Genomic DNA, 22,299 nt, shown 5'->3' with positions numbered 1-22,299 from the left:
GAATTATCATAACGAAAACTTCTGTATGCTTTTCTTTACGGCAGCATCGGGTTCACACCATCCTAACGGCAGACCTGGTCATCGTCATGAAGCGAGGGAACATTTTAGAATATGATACACCTGAGAACCTACTTTCTCAAGAAGACGGCATCTTTGCTTCATTTGTCCGGGCTGACATGTGAAGAATCTCATGATGCATTTTATTAGATTATTTTTAAAATAATGAAATGCAAATATTTTCTATTCAATGTAACATCACTTTTATTTTTTTTTAGAGCATCTTTATTCACACTTCTGTCTTCCAAAATAATAAAACCTATTGCAATACATGTATGCCTCAAAGCAATAAAAATGTCACTTCATTCAAAAGCTATTGAACTTCACACACACACAGAAGCAGAAGTTTTTATTTCCTGGGAATCTGGCGTTTTCCTTAGACTTCTTATTGATTTGATTTTCTTTTATAGAGATCAAAAGAATGCACAGCTCTTATCAACTGCATATGCTGTGCTGGAACTGACAACCAAATCGTGCAGTTTGTCAAGGAAATGAGAGATCCCCAGGAGCACTGTGTCCCCAGAGGGGAAAATTAAAAAAAGAGCAAATCCAAACCCATAAGACTCGGGGCAATCTGCTGCATTCCAAAGGCATAAACTTTGCTAGTCAAGTTGTAGTGGAGGAGCAGTGAATGAGGGAATTTCATTAGAAATAAGGAAATTCTTCCTGCCCTTCAGTTCACACACGATAGTTGGCACAGTACTATATTTCAGTTTAATGATGGCTTATCCCTACAGCCAGTTCCTAAAACCGTATTTGTTCTGCAGACTTTCTTCAATGAAAGATGCAAAGCATCTTGTAATTATGCATGCTTTGGTAGGCTTCTAGAAGAATTTTGTATGGTATCTTAAGGCTTTGTATTAAAAATAATCTGAATTTATAAACTTGATATTAGCCAATCTTTTAAACATGTCCACTAAAATATTCTACTTAAAATGGCATGCAATTAGCCAACCACTAATTGTTTTGTATGTCTTTAGTCCCTCACATTATTTTTTATTCTGGGACAACCTTTCTTTTCCTTTACAGATTTCTGGCATATCTCTAAGTGAGATCCAGTCCAAGAAGGTGTGATTTTCAATTTCTTTCTGTACCTTCAAGAATTTAGGTGAATTTAGGTACATATTTACATCACACAGCTCTGAAAAGGTTGCCTGACTAACGCAGATGGCTAGACTCTGAACCAGGACAACTGCACAACGGGCACTAAACCTCAGGAAGGAGTTTCACAGACACATTCAAAGGCAGAGCTTGAGACATCAGCTTCACTAGTAGTACACAATGAGATTCTTATCTGTCTGTTGTTATAAGATTTAGGAGGAACACGAGGTGCACTTAAGCCTATTTCTAGTGTAACGAAAAGAACACAAGGCACAGTACTTGGCAAAAAAAAAAAAGCTATGAATTTTAGAGAAGTTGTAGGACTTAAAATTTGGATTACATTTGGTCTAGTAGTGTAAAAATGACACAATGGTATATCTTCCCCCCCGCTCCCATCTTAACTATTGGCAACAAAAGCTGTGTGACAAAACTAAACAAAAAAATTCAGTCTTGAACATTTTATGGGGGAAGTGCTTCTGTGATTTCCCTGTCTACTGCTGTGAGAAGTTTTTGCTTTTTTCTGGATTAATTCCCTGTATTGAACTTTGTCATACAAAGAAAATAAAAAAATAAAGCAGATGTTTATGGCAGAAGCACATGTTGTTACACAGATTTCAGAGCAAAAAGGCCAAAATTATGGATTTAATTTTGTTGTCTTCAGTGAAAAGCTAATTGGATTCACTGCTGTTAGACTCTGTCACTATGAAGATGAAGTACATATAAGTTTTTTTATCTGTCTGTCTTTGATGACGATGCAATCCTGATTTATTTTTTGTGGTGCCAACTAGTTCAGCGAGGTCCCAGTTCCCACTACATTAAACGGCTGCTGTGGGCCTGGGATTGTATCAGGTATCTTGTAGTATTTAAGAGGGGCCAATAATGAGTACCTCTCTGCTCTTACGTTTGTCCCAGAGCCATTACAGGAATAAGAAGCATTTTCTTTGCTCAGCCATCCCTCCAGAGTTATAGAACTTAACACTGTTGTCGAAACATGTAGAAAAGAAAGTATCCTCGAGAAAAACCTGAGAAAAACAACTCTTTAATTTTGATGGAGGCATGCAGGAGTATTGGCCCTAGTACTACATCAGACTGGCTTGGTCAGAGTGCTGGATGATTGTTGTAGCGTATCCCACGGCTGCCTAGCAGATTTAAAAGCACAACTTGATTCCTGCAGCAATTAATCCTGTTCAACATACACAAATCCCAGGAGACACAGCAAACATAAACCAACTGCTACAGATGTGCCAGATGTCTTTGCATTATAGATGCTGTGCATGGGATGTTACGTACTCACCAAGGGTTTCTGCTGAACTTTGGGGTTTTTGTGTTTTTCTCTAATGGAGACTGTTGTGTTCCCAACAGTCGCACAGCTGTCTTGTTACTATGAAGGGTGAGAAAGGGACAGAGTCTTTGAAACAAATATCTCTTAATTTCGTGTAAAGGTCTTAAATTTGTCCCTCTTCGGAGCAGTGTCCTTAGGCTGTGGCGCATACATGCTAAAGGAAACATCAGCCTGGAGATTTTGTTTCTTTGACTCTTGTCACACTGCCTCTTCTGCTGATCAGCCCTTCTTCTCTTGCCACAGCCTCCTTGCTTGCTTTTTTCTACACCATCTCCTTACATTACACCCTCTTTGAGGCTCCTGCTTGTATCCCTGAATGCTCCTTATTCTGCCTGTGCCCTCCCACTGCTTCCTGATTTAGCTCCATACCCTCTGCTCCATTTCATCTCTGACACAGCTCTGCACTCACTCTCCTTTCCCCCGGCTTTCTCTCACTTTTTACCATAACCCCTCCTCTTCAGGGGGACACTTACTCTAGTGTCATCATCTTCTGCGGCTGGGTATTTTCCAAGCATTAAAGCAAGCAAGCTTTCATTATTGCAATATTACGCTCTAGAACTATTAAATTATTTCTTTTACAAAGGAACTTTGAATGCAGACACTGGCCACACGTACATTTCTTTCAACTATGGCCGGAGGAGAATCATCTCTGTGAGAGATCCTAAATTATGTTTTTTGTGTCATCTGCATTTCTTTTTCTATTAAGTGTTTCTGTGACAGAAGAAGCAAAATAGAAGGAGTAAGAAGGAGTAACAGTTGCCAATCATAGAATCATAGAATGATTTGAGTTGGAAGGGACCTTGAAGATCACCTAGTTCCAACCCCCTGGAACACCTTCCACTATACCAGGTTGCTCAAAGCTGCATCCAGCCTGCCCTTGAACACTACCACAGAAGGGACATCCACAGCTTCTCTGGGCAACCTGTTCCAATGCCTCACCACCCCCACAGTAAAGAATTTCTTCCTAACATCTAATCTAAATCTACCCTCTTTCAGTTTAAAACCGTTACCTCTCGCCCTGTCACTACAGGCCCTGATACAGAGTCCCTCCCTATCTTTCCTGTAGGCCCCCTTTAAGTACTGAAACTGCTTGTGAACTGTTTGTGGAACCACAACCATGTTTGTCAACCTTTGCCTTGCAACCAGTGGGTTATCTTTCCCACTCCTTGAGCCGGGTCTAATGGCTGGCACAGGTGAGGTTGCCCCCTTCCTAAACACGGCCTTTTGTCAAACTCCTAACAGTTAACTGCTCATTAGTGCTTCTTCTAAACTAGAAATATCCCATACAACCTTTGTGTTTATTACTGAGCCTAAACTTACCTGCACTGGGACACACACTGTAGGGGTTTTAAGTAGTTCTTCAAGCAGGTCCGCAAGCCTCTGCCACAGAGCAACACTGTTGACAGGCAGCAAGGGGAAGCCTTTCCCTCCTGAAGATCCAGTGCTTAAAACAGATGTCTCCATCTATTCGCTTTGCTGGGTACCTGCACCAGCACAGGAGATGCTGGGATTCGTCTAAGGTGAATTCTTTTGATGATGTTTTCCAGGAAATCGCAGCTCGAAAGGCCATGAGAATCTTCTTAAGAATAACTTTGCCTAAACCACTTGTGTTCTGTTAATTGTTATTTACATTTCAGGGATTTTGGGAGCAGAACAATTGGACTTGACATTTCAAACAATATAGTTACCAAATAGGAAATTTTCTTTTCTTTTTTTTTCCTTTTTTTTGAAGGAAATAAATGAAGTCAGTGGCTGTGAGGACTCCTAATTCTGAGCCAAGTTTGTTGCTGATTTTTTCTAACTTCAAACTTGTTTTAGGTTAATATTATATGTTATTTCAATGACTCCCTTATAACTAACTGTTCATACTCCCTTTGCTTTGTTATGAAGAGCTTTTAAAACCACCTGGATAAGTTTTCTACTTGATATACAGTAAGTTGTCTCTGTGTGTGCGTATACATAAAAACACACACGCCATCTGTTCTTCTAAAGAAGCGTATGGTACAGGCAACTCCAGGCTCATGTCCTTTCTGTTCAGAGGAGACGTTTCAAAGAACAAAAGTAGGCTTTTTCCAATGCCAGACAAAGATCCACAGGACATCAGTCAACAGGATGATTTGATCGCTGGAGGTGCCTGTCTCTCTCCCACCTCTGCAGAAGGAGTCCGGGCATCTAGCTTGAACTAGATGTCTGCCTTTTGCTAACTTTGTAGCCTCCGGGAGCCTCTGGGAGGTAGAGGCAGACAATCCGTGGGATTTTGAGCCATATATAAACCAAACAGGATGCACTGATCTGCTGGCATTTCCTTCAAGGCAGGAAACTTCCCTATAGAAGCTTGGGATAGCTCTGACAAGCCAGGGGCATAAGCAAGGCAAATTCTGCAGGGAGAGATCATTGCTTTGTTAGGCAAATTGATATGCAAAACAGCTATCTCAAGTTTTTGTAAGTTCCAGTTTCATTGCAGACCTGAAAAAGCTCTTTATTTGCAAGAGTGTGCCTGCTTTTCCCAACCATATCATTCAGCTGAAAGAATATATTATCAAAAGCTTCTGTGAAAAGCTTCTCAAGCACTTGGATGAGTCCCTTTTAGGTTAGTGTAAACTAGCAGAATACCTCTGCTAGAAATTAATACACCTACACTGATTTCAATTGGTACCAACATGAATATGGCTCAAAGGATTTGGCACCTCTTTATTTGTAAAACTTCTGTCAGCAAAAGGTAATTGTATTGAATTACATTTCTTTAAAATGCAGATTATATCAATTTTGTATGTGGTCAAGTATGTCTCTTCAAACTTTTTATACAAGAAATTGTTTGATTTGTGTTCTTTTGTCTTCTTAAAGCAATGGGCTCTTGCGCTTTCTTGTGAAAAGGTGCCGATACGTTCACATACCATTCTGCTGAAGTGTAATGAGAAGCTGAGGAAAACATCACACATACATTTTACACAAGCTATGTAGGCATTTTATCACAAATGGAGACAGAATATATTTGAGGGAAACAGCTACCCTTATAAAATAGCTGTGGACAAGGGTCATGTTTCCATTATCGTGTTTCCATTATCTAGTGGCAAAAGTTGGAGTATGTTTCCCTTGCAAGCGCTATCTCCCAGTGTCCCCAGTGTGATACTCCCAATAGAAATCGGTTCCAAAATATCTAGTGAAATCACAGTGCCACTTGTTAAAATCTCTCTGGAGCAACGATTCTCTCATAAAATGTGTTTAAAAAGCAAAAATTAGTTCAGCACATTTACTATTTTATATCCTCAAGTAGTATCTTTTGAAAGACTACTTTCAAATCAAAATACGTTACGTAAATTCTGTGTCATGAATTCAATGATGGCATGTGAAGAGCTCTTTGGCTTCTTTGGGAATAAATCCTTTCAAATGAAAAACTAAGAGAGTACTAAAAAAAAAGTCTGAAAACAAAACTGTAAATCAAATTCTTCATTGCCATGCAAACATCCCAGTCATTTCCACATTGGGTTTTTTACTGCTCTGGTTTTTCTCCACCAGAACTGACCTCTGCATGGAATTGTGTGGAAAGATTATCAGGTTTTCAAATTATCAAAAAGCCGTTGTGAGGCAGAAGTTCTCTGACTCTTACAAATTAGAAATGTGCTGATGCTGTGTTGGCAGGACTGCTTAGAGTATTGGCTTGTACGAAGCCACGGAGTTCGGAGAAGCTTCCAGAAGTAATCCTTCAAGAGAAAAGAGATTTTTAGAAAAGTCTTAATCTATTTACTACATAGTTCTTATTAATTATTCACTATTGATATAATCTGATAGCTGCTAGACACTACCCATGCAAACATAACAGACATTCCTGGCAGGAGCTGTTTATTTCTCTAATATAATAAGCTACAATAAGCCACATTCTGAAGAGGCCATAAACAAGCAGTCATTTAAAAATATATATATTTAAAAAATTAGTTTCTATTTGGTGTAATTGACATTCATCACGTGCAAGATGCCTTCTTTCATTTTCATTGAACATAGAAATTTTCATCCTATGAATTACTATACAACAATGCAGCATTCAGCTCACGTGTTACCATGTTGCACATTTCATTGCCCAGGGCATTCATTCCCATGTATGTATATCAGGCCATTTTATATATACATGGTTATACAACATTTGGATAAAAGGTATAAATAAGTAATGAACAGTGCCAGCTAGCACTGCCCATAGGAGTGTCTCATAGCTATTCCCATGACATTTCTTAACTCTCCTTTTAATTTACTTCAGGGTTTTCTGGCTGTACCAGCTTACATCCATTACATATCATTTAAATGTCCAGTAAAATATTTAACCATGTAACTAGGGAACTAACGCAGGTTAGTGTAAATGACATGGTCCAGAACCACCACCCTTCAGTATCACAGTTACAGATGCCCAAAAGCAGCATATTCTTAGAAAAGTAGAAAGTTAGAGATTCATATTTAATGGTTATATGTGTTTTTATCATACTAGCTAGATTAGTAGTATTGGACATCTCCATCAGAGGTAGGAACATGAGCTTCTAAGAGGCTGTGTGTACTGCAGTTTTTCATGGCTGAATCATTCAGGTTTGGGGCCACCTTCTTCTCCAGGTCTCACCACAGCATCCAAGATCAGAGGGCTTGGAGTTGCCAGTTATTCTGTGATATGATCTTAAGATGAGAGATGGCATCTATCTTTCATCAATGGCATCTTAATTTAACACCCACTCTGCAGCCAGTAGAGATATCAATCACTTGTAGGCAAGGGGACCTGGAAGCACTAAGATGGAGATACAAAAAAATTCCATTTCACAAATCAAAAGAAAAATCTCATTCAGCTGGCAGTGCAGCCCTGTAAGCCAGCTCTGGGGTCCTCAGGAGAGAAGACAAAATTCTGCGGTTGAAGTCAGCTGGAAGCCTTCTGGCTCCTGCTACACAAGAAGAATAAGCACAGTTTGGACAAGGAGATGGAATGAAAAGCCCTCAATACTGTCAATACCTGGCTTTGTTGCTCCAGATACCACCAGAAGAAAAGTAGAAGAGAAATGGCACCTATCGTTTGTCCCAGCAGTACCCTCTCTTAGTTTCTGAGTTTTTGCTGCCTCCAGCACTTTGCTACCAGAGGTAGCTTTACCTGTTCCTAGAGCCAGCTTTTAGGTTCTACCTACACTACTAAGTAAAATAGGAAAAGTGGCACAGCCCACCTGTGAGAGCATCTATGTCTAAACCCACAAATATCCCAAAATAAGGTTGCCTTGTCCATTCTGTGCATTTAGAACAGTCTCTAGACCATGCTTGGAGCATCCCACATCCAAACCATATCTGGTTACTGGGTAGGAGGGTGTCACCCAACACAAGCCAAAACCCTGCCATGGAAGAACTGAAGAAACAACATTGTAGTGGAAGATGTTTTAAAAAATTCAGCTATTAGACACTTTGAGATATCATTTAGCGAGGAAATCCCTGCCCCATAAAACTGAAAATACAAATGTTGTATGGAAATCTGAGATGAGACTGAGCAGAGGGAAGAGGACAATGACACCAAGGCAAGTACAGAGCCATGCTTGGTCGCTGAGGAGCAGATTAGCAGACCTTGCCCTGAGGCTCCCTTGGGTTTGGGAACAGCTCAGATGTTCAGGGAGCTCTGCTGTTTTGAGTGTAGTCTGCTGCAGGTAGACCTATGGGGAAAAAATGGAGGCATGCAAGTGGAAGATGCTAAGGGGTCCAAACCCTCATGTACCTTTTCCCCAGTGCCCTGGTGATGTGAGTTACAGCAATGAAGCTTCCCACCAGCTCTTCCACCCCAGCTGCAGGGAGTCACCTTGGCACTGTGCAGCAGGTTAGGATCTTGTTGGAAGTCCTCCTACACTGTGGTTTCACCCATCAGTGAGCTTAAACCATCTGATGCCTCCATCTGATGACTGATCATAAGAGTTTGGCAAAGAGCAGGAAGAGGAGCATCCGCATGTCCACCAGCTAGAGGAGGCAAACAGGTCACATCGCTACTCAGCCTGTTCAGAGGCTGGTCTGGCCTGTAAACTCTGATGTGAGAATCATCATAAAGAGATGGATCAGCAGCCAGTTCTTTCACAGAAAAAAAGTCATCAGCAAAATAGCCAGCAAGCCAGAGAGGAGAAACTCCTAAGGGAAAGAACACTGCAGTGAATTAGCAACACAGCTAGAGACTTACTGTAACCATGTTCAACCTACTTAGAAACTGATTTACAGCCTTTCCATAAATTGTGGCATGGGGAGGTAAAGAAACAATCCCAAACTGGTATCTTCCCAGAGCCTTAGAAGAAACTGCTGCTCCAGGAAGGGGCAAGTAGTGTAACAGATGAACTTCAGAGCACCAGGTACCAGAAAAAGGCTGTACCACTTTAATGATTGCCATCTGACCCTGCAGCAGAGACTGACTTGGGTAAGTCCCAGATGTGACGGTACAGTATTTCTGTACTTTGAGCTAAAGGCTTCAACTGAAGTATGTGGGAGCTAATGTTTGCTGTGAACTGGAAAATGGGAGGATTACCTGGCTTTGCTGGTCAGGGATACCGTGATGTAGAAAGTCGACGGGGTAAAAGCGGTCCCAGAGTTCCTGATACGGAGGTGTTGTGACAGGCTGAGTCTCCGTCGCACTGAGGCTCAGAAAAGTGCAGCCTTTGGTTTTCAGCCTGCACTATACATGAGAGATCTGGGAAGAAATAAACACACAGCTAAAATTAAAGACAAAGATAGTGAGATCAATAAGTAGAAGTGTGGAGCTGCAAGAAATCTTGCTGGGTTTTGCGCAAGCATTTAATATGATGTGGTCATCTCTAGAGGGACATGAGGCTAGGGCTTAGGGCAGAGAATGAGTATAAGGTATATCCTGGAGCACTAGGCATTTCATTCAACTACCCCTTTCTTGGCTCATGCGTGTCCCTGGAGCAGAGGTGGAGTTAGGAAAACAGAGGCTAAAACACATTGGATTTCATAAATCAGATGACTGCAGGAACCATGTAATTTGGGTGTAAGAATCCTTCCTGTCCTCTCCCTCCTCCTTCCCCCGCACCGCTGACGGTGCAGGAGGCCAGGCGCTGCAGCCCCAGCCCAAAACACTTCCCTGGCTGCTCTCTCACGCTACAGGGCTGAATACATTTCTCTAGGACCTTGCCTCCTCTCACCGATGCATGCTGGTGGCCCACGTGCTGACCCTCTGCAGCACCAGGTGAGCTCTCAAAGGACAGCAGGGCTTCCTAGGAGAGGCCACAGGAGCCTGCAGAGGAGCAGGTGTTGCATTGCAAGCAGCAGCAGAGGCCCAGCTCTGGACAGGTTTGGCTGGAGTACCAGTTCCCACCAAGCGCACGGAGCCAGCTGCGAGCAGAGATAGTTTGAAGTCAGCCCAATGCTGTTCAACCGACAAACTCAGCCCAATGCTGTTCAAACGACAACAAGCTCAGACCTACTTGAAGAGCTAAGGACATGCTGTACGGGATATAGCTGCTGTCAGTTAAGACAGTCCACCCAAGATGGTGTGGGTCTCTCTTTCTTCCCCATGTTACACAGGGAGCAGATACAAATGTAGGGGACCTTCACTATGGCCAGCAGTGCCCATCAGCTCACCGACCTACAGAAGCTAAACCAGAACATATCACCCCATCTGCTACCTGGTGACTACATGCAGGGGGACAGAAAATGCTAAACTCCCCATGACAAATGCACCAGACCCTGTTTGTCAGCACTGGAAGTAACCTAACAGAGATTTACACAACTGCCAACATATTGCAAGATTTGCAGAGGGTCAACAGCCTGCACCCCACAGCCTGACACACACAGAGAAGTCAGAGTACCAGATTTAGTTGAACAAGGCAGATGTACCATTTCTAAACCAGATAGTTTTAATGGGAAACAATCCCTCTGCCAGCAAACCCACAGAACATCTGCAAACTTCACCATGCAACTTAGTAATATCGGATGATGGGCACTACTTACATGTATTTTGATGATAAAGACTATTTTTGTCCTGCTGCTCTTGCATGAAACAGAAAAAAAATAGCTGGTTCAGGGTAACAGACGCCCTTAGTTTGCAGTTTCTGCTCTTTCATGTTTGATGGATCTACTGCCAGTTCAGCTGGGAAAGAGTTCATCCACCCTATCCGAATGTGGCTTATCAGCTTTGTGTCTTTGTGGAAGCCTCATGCTGTGTGCATGACATATCTGGACGCCTGCAAAGTCACCCTATATCTAAGCTAAGATTAGAATTTCAAACAAAACTTATTACGAAGCAGGATTTTCTGAAAGGGCTGGACACAACTATAATGTGGAAAATTCAGATACATGTCTAAGCACATTATTTAATCCTTTTTTAGGTAGGCATAATTGTAAAGTGATATTTACCGTAATATCAGTAACTCTTGTGGGTGAAATGAAACAGCAAGAAGGGAGACGCTTGATGGGCCGTAATAAAATTAGACCCAAACCTGCCATCAGTTCTGTTCATTTTTTGCCTGAAAAGGCTGTGTTCACAGCACTCAGACACTATGTTCCTTACCAAATGGGTTAAGAGACATTTTGGGCGATTTTCCCAGCTATTACTTAAACCTCAGACTTCAATGTGCATGTGGCAACCAAGCAAGTATTTGAAAGGGCAAAGGGGAACATTTTTAGTAGTTGTCACTCTCCAGAGCATATTCATACACTGTAACTCGGGGAAGTGGATGTTGTGCTCAAAATCATGTCTCACCATGTTTAACCAGGAGGAGGGAACAGTTCTGGTGCTCCTGACCTCCACATCCCGGCAGTCGCGGCCCAGCAGGCTTCCTCGAAGCTAATCTGCAGTGTAAGAGAGGAGGAAGGCATCCCCTCCTGCGAGGGGGAAGCCCTGCCGGTATTGAACAGGTAGAGATGGAAAGGCAGGATTTTATGAGCACTTTTCTTCCAATGTAAGACGACGGGGAAAGCCATCAATAACTTTTATTTGGTCACACCTGGGGTTGTGCCAAGATTATTTGTGCGTGTTTGGTTGGACCCCTTCCTACAAAATACCAGGCCTCTGCATGGTGCCCAGTTAAGGGGGAGGAAACCCCCAGGAGGTTGGTGGGGAGCAAGTGGGGCTGAGAGGTCGTAGGGGTCTCTGACAGTACCAGCGCTGGCAGCAGCTTCTGTTCCACCTGACCAGCCTGAGGAAGGTCCCTCCTTGCTCCCGCCTGCCCTCAAAGATGATTTTGAGCCATTTTGCCAGACTAGCTGCTAACCCACGCGCTAACTTTGTGCCACACCATCCCAGTCACTGCCAGCAGAGACGGGGCGAGGAGCACAGCCGTGGCAGCTCCTGTTCCCTCGCACCCCAGCATGGCTGAGGGGCCTTGGCAGAGCGAGGAGGGGCTGAGGCTGAACACAGCCATAGGGGTGGGTTATGCCCTAAGGTGGCAAGTAAATCAGAGTGACATCTCCTGGTGTTTCTGTGTCCCTGTTTATAAAGCTGCTGATTTCAATAATAACCTCAGAGGAAAAGTGTGCAACTGGGCATGTGACACAAGTAAATCTGTGTCCGAAGAAAAATTATGGAATTTCAGGATCTTATGAAAAAGGAAGGGGGCTTCCATGCAGTTCCCAGACTTTTCTTTATTTTTTTGAGATGCAGCTAGCATCCATACTGGGGAGCATCAATCTTGTTTCTAGCCCTAGCATGGAAGAAATATTTCATGAGAGCTAAAAGGGAGAAAGGAGGAGAAAAGGGAGAAGGAAAAGGAGAAGAAATAGGAAAAGAAGAAGGAAAAGAAGAAGGAAAAGGAGAAGGAAAAGGAGAAGGAAAAGGAGAAGGAAAAGGTGAAGGAAAAGGAGAAGGAAAAGGTGAAGGAAAAGGTGAAGGAAAAGGAAGGAAAAGGAGGAGAATGAGAAGAAGGAGAAGGAGAAGGAGAAGGAGAAGGAGAAGGAGAAGGAGAAGGAGAAGGAGAAGGAGAAGAAGAAGGAGAAGGAGAAGGAAAAGAGAAGGAGAAGGAAAAGGAGATGGAAAAAAAAGAGAAGGAAAAGGCAAAAAGAAAATGAACGCTTTTGCATGTGTATTAAATCAGTTACTTTCAACAGCTAGACCCATGTGAGATGCACTTTTGGAGGCTGCATCAAACAAAGGAGTCAGCCTCCCAAAGCCAGTCTCTGCCACCCGATTTATAGCAGGGCTCAGCCCATCAAGTGTCACAGCTGACACGAACAACAGCGATCCTGCAGATACCCGCTCAAGTGACTGTCATGCATTTGTACTCAGAGTCTGGTTAGAATCTACAGGTAATGGTTTTAGATCCTGGTTTTTCAGGCTAGAGCTGGTCATCTGCCTGAAGCTGATTCCACACGCCAACGTTTAGCTATTGCCTAACATGACTGGGGCTTAGGGTCTGTCTCTGCTCTGACTGTTGGGCATCTGGTATTAGAGCAGGACAGCGCTAGGAAAGTTTCCAGGAATCACTCATCTATTTAAAGCTGAGCACGTGCATGTGTTCGGCAGGGTGGATATCTTCAGGCTGAGGATTACGCTGCCTGTCAAATGCACCTTCACAATTTTTCCAAGCCTGGATACACTTAAAACCTTCCTGAATGCAGCAGGCCTGTCCAGCGTTTCTTCCTTTCCCCAGTTTACAGAGAGAAGTAAGGTATTAGGTTCTGTATAAATTTTATACTGTATAGGTCATTCACTTGCGTGATACACAGAAGGCTTTAGAAGCCTCCCCACTGCACACATTCCTTGGGCGTGGAGGAGTTAATCAGACACAATGAGATTGCTGCACTTTGCTTCATGAAAACCTAAATTTAGATCTTTTCATAAAGCTGATGTACTGTTTATTCTTCCTACTACAAACCCTAAGACTTCGGAAAAAAAAGCTGCAGCTTCCAGGAATGCAAGTTTCCATTAAACACAAGAGCCAAAACTCTAAACCTCGACCTGTGGGAAAAGGGATGAACTTCTGCGACTTCACCGTTTGGTTTTTTGCAGTCGTGCGTAATTTCTCCTATAGCCATCCCATCTGCAAACACCCAATGAACCTCGTAACGGGCCTGACTCTGTGCCTGGCAAGAGCTGTGGACCATAAAAAGGAACGCCCTTTTTTTTCTCCCCACCCCCCCCCACCCCCGGCAGAAACAGGTAATTAAGTTTGTCAAAGGCAGCAAGGGCCGAGAGATGCTCGCTTTGGCCCTTCAAACACTCACGCACACGCTTCGGTTTCTGCCAGCAACCTGTCTCGGCTAGACTCGGGGTAAGAAAAGGGCAAAAAGGCACAACTCTGGGCTTACCGGAGGGAGCCAGCGAGCCGCTGCCCCGCTGCAGCCCGCCCAGGCAGAGCCAGCTCGCCCCCCGCTAAACTTACCGGCCCCAAACGCCCCACCGCCCGGCACCGAACCGGCCGCACCCCCCCGCCCCGCTCCGCGTGGTTCCGCCCGGCCCGGCCGCGCTGCGGTGAGCAGCGGCGGGGCGGCGGATCCCCGGCGCGGGGCGGGGGGGCGCGTCCCTGCGAAGCGGCGGGGCAGCCCCCGCCCTCCCGCGGTGGGGCGGGCCGGGCGGCGGGGAGCTGCGGGGAGCCGGGGCTGTCCGCGGGTTTGTTCCGTCACCCGTCTGGGGACGAAGTTTGGGCAGAATGGGAGGGTTTCCCCCGCCTCGCGGTGGAGCGGAGGGAGAGCTGCGGGGGGGGGGGGGGGGGAGGGGAGGCGGCCGCGCGCTCCGCCGAGTCCCGGCCCCCCGCACCCCCTGCCCGGCTCCTTCTTGCGTTGCTTGCGGGGAGCGGGCAGGGGCTGTCAGCTGTCGCCGTGAGAAACGCGTCTCCACGGGCTCCCCGCAGACCGGCCCGGGTTCAAACCGGAGAAGCCTGATGCTTCGGGTCCCGAAGGATGCGGATAACTTAGTGCTCTGCGTCGCTGCACCCGCCTGGGCACGGCCATCTCCTGGAGAAACACCCTGGGGAACCGACCCACCGCGCCTCACGTTACTCCAAGTCTGCAGGACTGTCCTTCAGCCTCCCCTCCAGCGAGGGGTCTCCAAGTAGCACCTCTCCTTTCTGTTACGAGCCTATACCCATCGCTCACATAAAAAACCGACGGTCTGAAAGCGGGAGGGCACTGCAGAATAAACAGTCATGTTTAATGCGATGGTTGTTGGTGGCAGGTACCTCATCGGGGCTTCTGGCTGTAGCGCGGCGGTGACAAACCTGACCAGGTTCTCTCTTTTTGCAGAGCGAGCCCTGCGGAGACGCGCCTGAGGGACCACCCCCCGTTTCACATCTCGCTGAGTGGACTATGGTGGCAGGAAGATGTTGGCTCGGAAGAGTATCATCCCTGAAGAGTACGTGTTGGCACGGATCGCTGCGGAGAACCTGCGCAAGCCGCGCATCCGAGACCGGCCACGCAAAGCCCGCTTCATCGCCAAGAACGGGGCATGCAACCTGGCACACAAGAACATCCGCGAGCAGGGGCGATTCCTGCAAGACATTTTCACCACTTTGGTGGACCTGAAGTGGCGTCACACGCTGGTCATCTTTACTATGTCCTTCCTGTGCAGCTGGCTGCTCTTCGCCATGATGTGGTGGCTAGTGGCTTTTGCCCACGGCGACATGGACCCAAGCACAGAAAGCACGACGAACAGCACGAAGTGGACACCGTGTGTGACGTGTGTCAGGTAAAGTACGGTTGGCGGGATGAAGAAAGGGGGGGAACAGAGCTGCCTGCTGTCCTGCCGATGCCTAAAATGCAGCTTTTGATTTACACAAACCGTTGTGTTTGGTTGAGACAGCTGAAAAGTGCAGTGTTTTCCTCTAAATTACGTAAATTCAGCAAGCCTTCTGGGCTTGGAAAATACTGTACTGTAGATTTCTTTGGTTCCTTACAGGATCTGAAAGAGAGGGAGACCTGCTGCTTTTCATGTGTCTCCACACTCTGTGGGTAACATACCTTGCCTGTCGTGGTAAGAGCCTGCTACAAGAGTGGGTATGTGTTATCTGTATCGTCATGTTGTCTACGGCAGCAGGAGCATCCCCAGCCTGGCACAAGCTGCGCTGGCAAAAGGTGGACACCTCGAGAGCGGTGCCTGTGAGGCAGGGTACCGGCCGTGGGTGTCAGGTAGGGCTAGCAAGGAAAGTGATGCTTAGGGCGAAACTAGATGTCTTTCAAGATGACTTTCATGAGACACCTAAATACAGGGTGCTTCAAAACACCTTGGTGAAGCCATAGGCTAGCAGTTCGACAGAGGAACAGTTTCCACAGCATGCGTGATGTGCCAGACAGTGAAAGCTTAAGGGGCTACTAGGTTAAGTGTCTTCTGGAAAAGTATTTTACTTTCCATCCCCAAAGCCACAACAGTTTTCAAGGCACCGATAAACTGACATAGACATACATGGAAGAGAAAAGTGTTTGTTAATTGGAGGTGGGGTAAGCAATAAGATCATTTCATCATCTCTTCAGTAAAATCTCTTTTTATAGCACTAGGTTTTTAAACAGAAAAATCCTGATTTGGTACCACCAGACTGCTCCAGATCAGCTGCCTTAACCCACTGCAGGGCTGTGAAGGACTCAGGGGGGCTGCAGGGCCCGCTGAGACATCAGATTATTCGCTTTCCTTTCGTCCTCTCTGCACACAGATTTGAGGCACCTCAACAGGTCTGAAGGGACATTGTATCTAGCTGATGAGGGAGAGGAGATTTCATTCTCTCTTCGTTTTGACACTGTTTTGCTAAATGGGGATTTTCCAAGCTAAAGGGAACAGGGATTTTTTCCGAGCTAACCTTCTCTGGTGGTGGGGAGGGATGTTACTGTCTTAGTTCGTTTCCAATAACTGGCCACAAGCAATCGGCTGTGAAATGAGATGTCATGACCCAGCTTGCACCCGCTGGGGTGTCACCCCCGGCGTTTCTGGGATTTGTGGGATGTGTCCGACCCTAGCTAGCGAGCAGCTACACCACGCCAGCTCTGCAGGGTCACCCGAGGGGACATCCTTCTGCTCAGCTGGCGGAGCCCCAGGCTTGGCCCACCCCGTGGGGCTCCCCACGGGGCTCCTGGGCCACCCCACAGAGCCTGATCCAGCTGCCAAGGGCTCTGTGCCTGGCTCCCTCCCCACGGCCCCGCTGGGGCAGCCCCATGCCAGTGGCCAGTCCCGGGGGTCTGCTGGCCACTGCTCCAAGAGCAGCCCTGAGGGCTGTGACAAAGCAGAGCAGATGAATCAGGGTAGCTCTCTGGTTGAGCCCATGAGAAAGAACACGCGTCGCTCCCCTGTCCAAGTACCTGGGGTGGTTTAGCCAACAGCTGCTCATGTGTCCATGCCCAAACCATGGAACGTCTTTTCCCTTCGTAGCGAAATATTTTGTCTTGTTAAATCCAGCTATGGCTTTGGACAAAGTCACGAAATAGCAATGTTGCTGACATTTTTAAGAATGGTGAATTGCTGAATGTAAAATGCATTTAATATTGCAATGACGTGTGGCAAAATAATGGCAAATACTTTTTTTAACCTGCTTGCCTGAGATTTAGGCCCACAGGTATTTCAGGAGAGCTTTCTTGGGTAGGTGCCATCGCAGATTTACAGGAAATCTGGTTTTGGAAATTTTAACCAGTGCCTAGAACTTGCACAGGACTTTATTTTTTCAAAGTACTGCAGAAATTTCTAAGTCTCACAGCTCTTTGCTGCAGAAAGCAAACATTATCCAAAGAGGAACACTGTTACACAAGCTCCAAGGGGAGGGACCTGCGAATAGTGCAATTTGGAGTTTATGGCTCCCTCTTCGCATGGTCAAAATGCTGTACAAACTTGCTGCTTCTGTTACTTCCACTGTAAAAAGCCGGATTCTCTTTTCTGATTTTTTTTTGAAAAAGGAGTACTGTTAGGGGAGATCAGAATATTTACTCCACAGAGCTTTAAGTTGAATTAAGCTGAATGAAGTTTAAACCAGAATCTTCATTTTGCATGTAACTAAATATTCATGAACATAGGAAATCATTCCATGGATTCTATTAATTGACTCCTTCATCCACAATTCTTCAGAGTGAAATGCAAAAGTAAACCCCTCAATGCAAGGGAATCTGCTGAAGATTAAGAAAATCAAAAAGCAAAAAAAAAAAGACAAAGTTCTTTCAAAGATATCTCTGCACAGACTGGCTGGTTTTCTGAAAGATGAACTTTCTCATTCTACAGAAAATTATCCCTGATATTGCCTATGCTATTTTAAAGTCTCCTCATGACCCCAGGTTCACAGAAAATATGGTTAGGAAAAAAAAAATAAAATTTATTTTGAGGCAGATTAGTTGAAAAGCAAACCAAACCCAATGAATGGTTTAGAACCATCTTCATGAGCAGGACGTATTTTCCATATGTAAAGCCATGTTGAGCATGGTGATGCTTCAGATGTTGGTGGATTGCACTGCATTAAAAGGGTGACTATGGTATTCGTTCATATGAGACTCAATGTGCTGCAAGTCTACTGGATCAACCCCAACTGATTTTAGACATAAGACACTTTAGTGAAGGATGTATCTGGTTATAAAAGGAAATTAAAGACCCTGGACATGACACTGTGGACTAAGGCCAGGTTGGATGGAACTCTGAGCACCCTGGTCTAGTGGAAGATGTCCCTGCTCATGGCAGGGGGGTTGGAACCAGATGATCTTTAAGGTCCCTTCCAACCCTTACCATTCTATGATTCCATGACTACTACAGATAATGTATTTTGGAAAGTTTGTGGACAGCATCCTCTGATATAGTCCAGCACTATAGCATATTAGGGACATTTAACTTCACCCACGCTTCTACAGCCCACTCCTGGGCTGAAATTTTCCAGCTAGTCTTGCCACGGCAGTGAGCCAAACCCAGATCCAGGGTCGCAGCGTTGCCCTCCTGCTGGGACGTGCAGAGGGCACCATGGACTCTCTCTGCAGCCTGACGCTGCGGGTGCAGTCGCAAGGCGAGCAAGGGTTTGGGAAGTGTCAAGAATCTGGAAATGTCCCCTTTCCCTCCAGGAAATCCTGCTACAGGGGATCATGACTCAGGTAGTATGAGTGAAATGCTGCAACTTTCCTCATTTCCCTTCCCTGCACATGTTGGTGGAAGAATCTCAGTGTGACAGCCAATTGCTCGCTGTTGCCAAAACCACTGCTCTCCACCAAGGGCTTCATGGGATGGAGCAGCTGGAAAGCCCAGGTGTGTTACAGCACTGTCAGCTAACACAGTAGGCAGCGTGTGTTCCTGAACAGAGGATCTATTGAGCTTCCCAGGGTCACCTAGTGTTACAGACGGTCTTTCAGGAGCTCAGGCTCTGACGTCTTCCCTGTCACCATCACATACTGCACCGATCATACAAAAACAGTGTCACCGAGCATGCAATGCTTTTGCTGGTGTTAACAGAAGGCTTAAGCGTACCAGGACTGTACAAACAGGTCCTTAAATTTGTTTCTAGAAATTTTATGTTAATAGCTTCTCAGTTTGTGTTTGATGTCCTTAGAGTTAACTTTGTGCAATCTTCTTCTCCAGGTCTTTCACCTCTGCTTTCCTCTTCTCCATTGAAGTTCAGGTGACCATTGGTTTTGGGGGCAGGATGATGACAGAGGAATGTCCCTTGGCCATCACAGTCTTGATCCTACAGAACATTGTGGGTCTGATCATCAATGCTGTCATGCTGGGCTGCATATTCATGAAAACTGCGCAAGCTCACAGGCGGGCTGAGACCTTGATTTTCAGCCGGCAGGCAGTCATTGCAGTTCGAAATGGCAAACTTTGCTTCATGTTTCGCGTGGGAGACCTGAGGAAGAGCATGATCATTAGCGCCTCGGTGAGAATCCAGGTTGTGAGGAAGACTACGACCCCTGAAGGAGAAGTCATACCCATTCACCAAGTAGATATCCCTGTGGATAACCCCCTTGAAAGCAACAATATTTTCCTCGTGGCTCCCTTAATCATTTGTCACGTCATAGACAAACGGAGTCCTCTTTACGATATCTCCGCTGCTGACCTGGTGCTGCAGGACCTGGAGCTGATCGTGATACTTGAAGGAGTCGTAGAAACAACTGGCATCACGACGCAGGCGAGAACCTCCTACATAGCAGAGGAAATCCTGTGGGGTCACCGCTTTGTGCCCATCGTCACCGAAGAGGAAGGCGTGTACGCAGTTGACTACTCAAAGTTTGGCAACACTGTCAAAGTGGCAGCGCCGCGTTGCAGTGCTCGAGAGCTCGATGAGAAGCCATCCATTCTCATCCAGACCCTGCAGAAGAGCGAGCTGTCCCACCAAAACTCCCTGCGGAAACGCAACTCCATGAGGAGGAACAACTCCATTCGGAGGAGCAACTCCATGCGGAGAACCAATCCCTCCCTCATCGTGCCCAAAGTGCAGTTTATCACACCCGAGGGGAACCAGAGTGCCTCAGAAACGTGATACACACCTTTATGCAAGGTCGGTGGGCTTCAGAAGGAGAAGGCAACCATGGTGTTTTGTTTAAATTTTCTTTTACTTAAGAAAATGAGAACACGATGCAGAAAGGAACTATGCAATAACTATTTATTCTGTTACTTACTGAAAGCACCACCTGATGGCATTAGGAAACACTTTAGCACTTAGTGTATGAATTAATAAAAAATGGCATGTACACTAAAGAAAACACAGTTCACTCATGTAATATAATGTGTATTTATACTTGTTTTAATGGCATGCTGATTTTTTTTAATCGTATTTTTCTTATCAAGGGTCTCTTTCTTATCCTCTTCTGCTGGCTGCCACAAAATGCGATTTTTTCCTATGTAAGTGGGTTACCCAACTGAAGCCAGAAGTGAGTGCTTCTTCAAAACTGCTTCATGCAACAGGTCGCACAGATTTTGTGCAGGATATTTGTATATTAATTTTTGGGGGGTGAATTCCCTTAAAAGGAGTAGCTAGATTCCTCAGTGGTTTCACTGGTGAAGAGCCAGTATTTTACCTTCAGTTTTCCAGACCTTTTCTTTCCATTGATTTATGGCAAAGGCGTTCTGAGAGTAAACTCAGGTCAGCTGAAGTGACCTGACCATCCCGCAGGAAACCTGGTGCCGCTTTGGGCAGCACTGACAGACAAACCAGCAAAACAGCACAGCCCCTTGCAGAGCACCACTCTTCTCAGAGTGAGGTACCCCGCTGCAGGGCAGTGTGCGTCTGCCATGTGGCTGTAGCCCAAGCTGTGAAACTCAAATCCTCCCGGCTGCCACCTGAACATCCATTTCACTGAAATTATTCAAGTTGAAAAAAGCACATGGCTCTTTAACATCCTCTTCATGTCGGTGGAAGACCAAATCCTGTTTTGTTTTCTCTTATAGATTCATACACTGAAGGCAACAAATGTACTTTCTTCACTTACAGTATTTTTTGTAGGATTAAGTCTGTTTGCTTCAGCAGGCGGTTACTTTTTGCCAGTAGGAATTCATGAATGGGAACGAGAGGGAATGATGCTGATAATAGTAAAGATAGTATTTTCAAAACTATCTGCATAGTTTTCAAGAGGACTTGGGTGCTGCTGCTGAATCACTATTTTTCATCAGTCTCACCTGTTTTTTTATACAATATGGCATTGAGAATTGGTGGTAAGCAGCTTTTGTCTTCAAATTAAAATGGCCATTCATTATCTAGACCCTTCCCAAAAATGTCATCACAAGTTCTTCTACAAGAATAAATAAATGTATGACAACTAATTGTATGATATTTGCTAATGCTAAATTGATGCGTGCTTGTTTCCTCCGTGAATAAGAATTATGGACAAATTCCTGTTCAAATTTCTTACAAAAATTGTCTTATTATGTCTGTGGCTCAAAAGACATACTATCCTTGTACTGACTCTCTGAGCCACTCAACCACTTAAATGCTGGTTTCTCATTCTCTTTGGAAGTCAGTTTGTCAGCATTTGCATGGACAGTTTGCAGGCTTCGTGCGGTGTTGGGCAGTGGCATGGAGGGGCATTGCTCTGTAGTGTAGGCTCCCTATGTTTGGAGCAGGTGCTCTCCAGAACATGAACACTGACAAAATACTTCATCTGAAGCAGTAGCGGAAACTGATGTTTCTGCTAAAAGCATTCATTCCCTGGCCTGCCCATTAATGTTCTGGGAGGATGGACGGTGAACATCTGGAGATATTAATCTGTCCATTGTGTGTCCAAACAATGAACCTCTGTAGCTTCCAAGAAGAGTCAGAGTGAAGCACATACAATTTGTCTCTGGCCTCCGTTTGCAGGGCTGTGAATTTCCTTGAGGCTATTTGATCTATGGTTAAGTCAGATGCTGTACAAAAGTAAATTTTCTACAAAATAAAAAGGTGACAATAATTATTTCTTCTGTCTCTGATTTTTTCCTGTTTCTCCCCCTTTTTGCCTTTGTATTGTCCATTCATTCTTCTGTACTCCTAGTCCTTCTTGTATCCCAGCCTTTTCCATGGTCCCTTTGAGTGATAATTTTATATTATCTCAGTACTCTCTCAGTGTTGCAGCTGAGATTTTTTTTTTACCCACAACCATTTTCTCATTCTCTTCTTAAACATATTCTTCTTCCCAATTTTTATTTTGCCTTCATGTCTCTCTCTGCTTCGCGCCTCATCTACTCTCTTTCCCATAAGGCTATTTCTAGGGATATTGGTATTTTGAGGTAACCCTAAGGCTCCTCAGTCTTATGTGAGGATGCTGAAGAGATACACAAGGCAGACCCTTGTGTCATGAGTGTCATGCTCCTATGTGCTGTGCTCCTGCTCCTTGCAGAAAATCGCTTAGCGCAAAGCCCCTTTCTTGAGTAAGTTTTGCAGACCTGGAAGAGGCCGGCAGCAGAAGCAGTCAGGGTAAGCCACCTGGCTGGCTGTAGAGAGAGG

The 22,299-nt window shown here is 45.2% G+C and overlaps 2 protein-coding genes across 6 annotated transcripts in view; both read left to right on the top strand.

Moving 5' to 3' along the window:
- ABCC9 (ATP binding cassette subfamily C member 9) overlaps window positions 1-1,676 on the top strand; it is a 77,282-nt gene extending 75,606 nt beyond the window's left edge. For 3 of the 4 annotated variants that reach the window (XM_075439622.1, XM_075439629.1, XM_075439638.1), the window contains one exon: window positions 45-128. Coding sequence is in view for 1 of the 4 variants with exons in the window: in XM_075439645.1 (XP_075295760.1) it covers window positions 45-182 (138 nt within the window). In the remaining 3 variants the exon portion in view is untranslated. Of the gene's footprint in view, window positions 1-44 lie in introns of all 4 variants that reach the window. The other variant, XM_075439645.1, reaches the window with a different exon arrangement.
- Window positions 1,677-13,625: 11,949 nt separating this feature from the next.
- KCNJ8 (potassium inwardly rectifying channel subfamily J member 8) lies at window positions 13,626-21,757 on the top strand. 2 transcript variants are annotated; one of them, XM_075439609.1, is made up of 3 exons: window positions 13,626-13,710; window positions 14,681-15,122; window positions 18,960-21,757. In XM_075439609.1, exons 2-3 carry the CDS (start codon window positions 14,758-14,760, stop codon window positions 19,858-19,860), a joined length of 1,266 nt encoding a protein of 421 aa, XP_075295724.1. In that variant the 5' UTR covers window positions 13,626-13,710; window positions 14,681-14,757; the 3' UTR covers window positions 19,861-21,757. The 2 variants fall into 2 exon arrangements, with proteins under 2 accessions (XP_075295724.1, XP_075295717.1); XM_075439602.1 differs by lacking the exon at window positions 13,626-13,710 and adding an exon at window positions 14,149-14,489.
- Window positions 21,758-22,299: the final 542 nt, after the last annotated feature.

The sequence above is a fragment of the Opisthocomus hoazin genome, chromosome 1 (assembly GCF_030867145.1).
Source record: "Opisthocomus hoazin isolate bOpiHoa1 chromosome 1, bOpiHoa1.hap1, whole genome shotgun sequence".
NCBI classification, from domain to species: domain Eukaryota; kingdom Metazoa; phylum Chordata; class Aves; order Opisthocomiformes; family Opisthocomidae; genus Opisthocomus; species Opisthocomus hoazin.
This window is presented reverse-complemented; position numbering and strand designations above follow the sequence as displayed.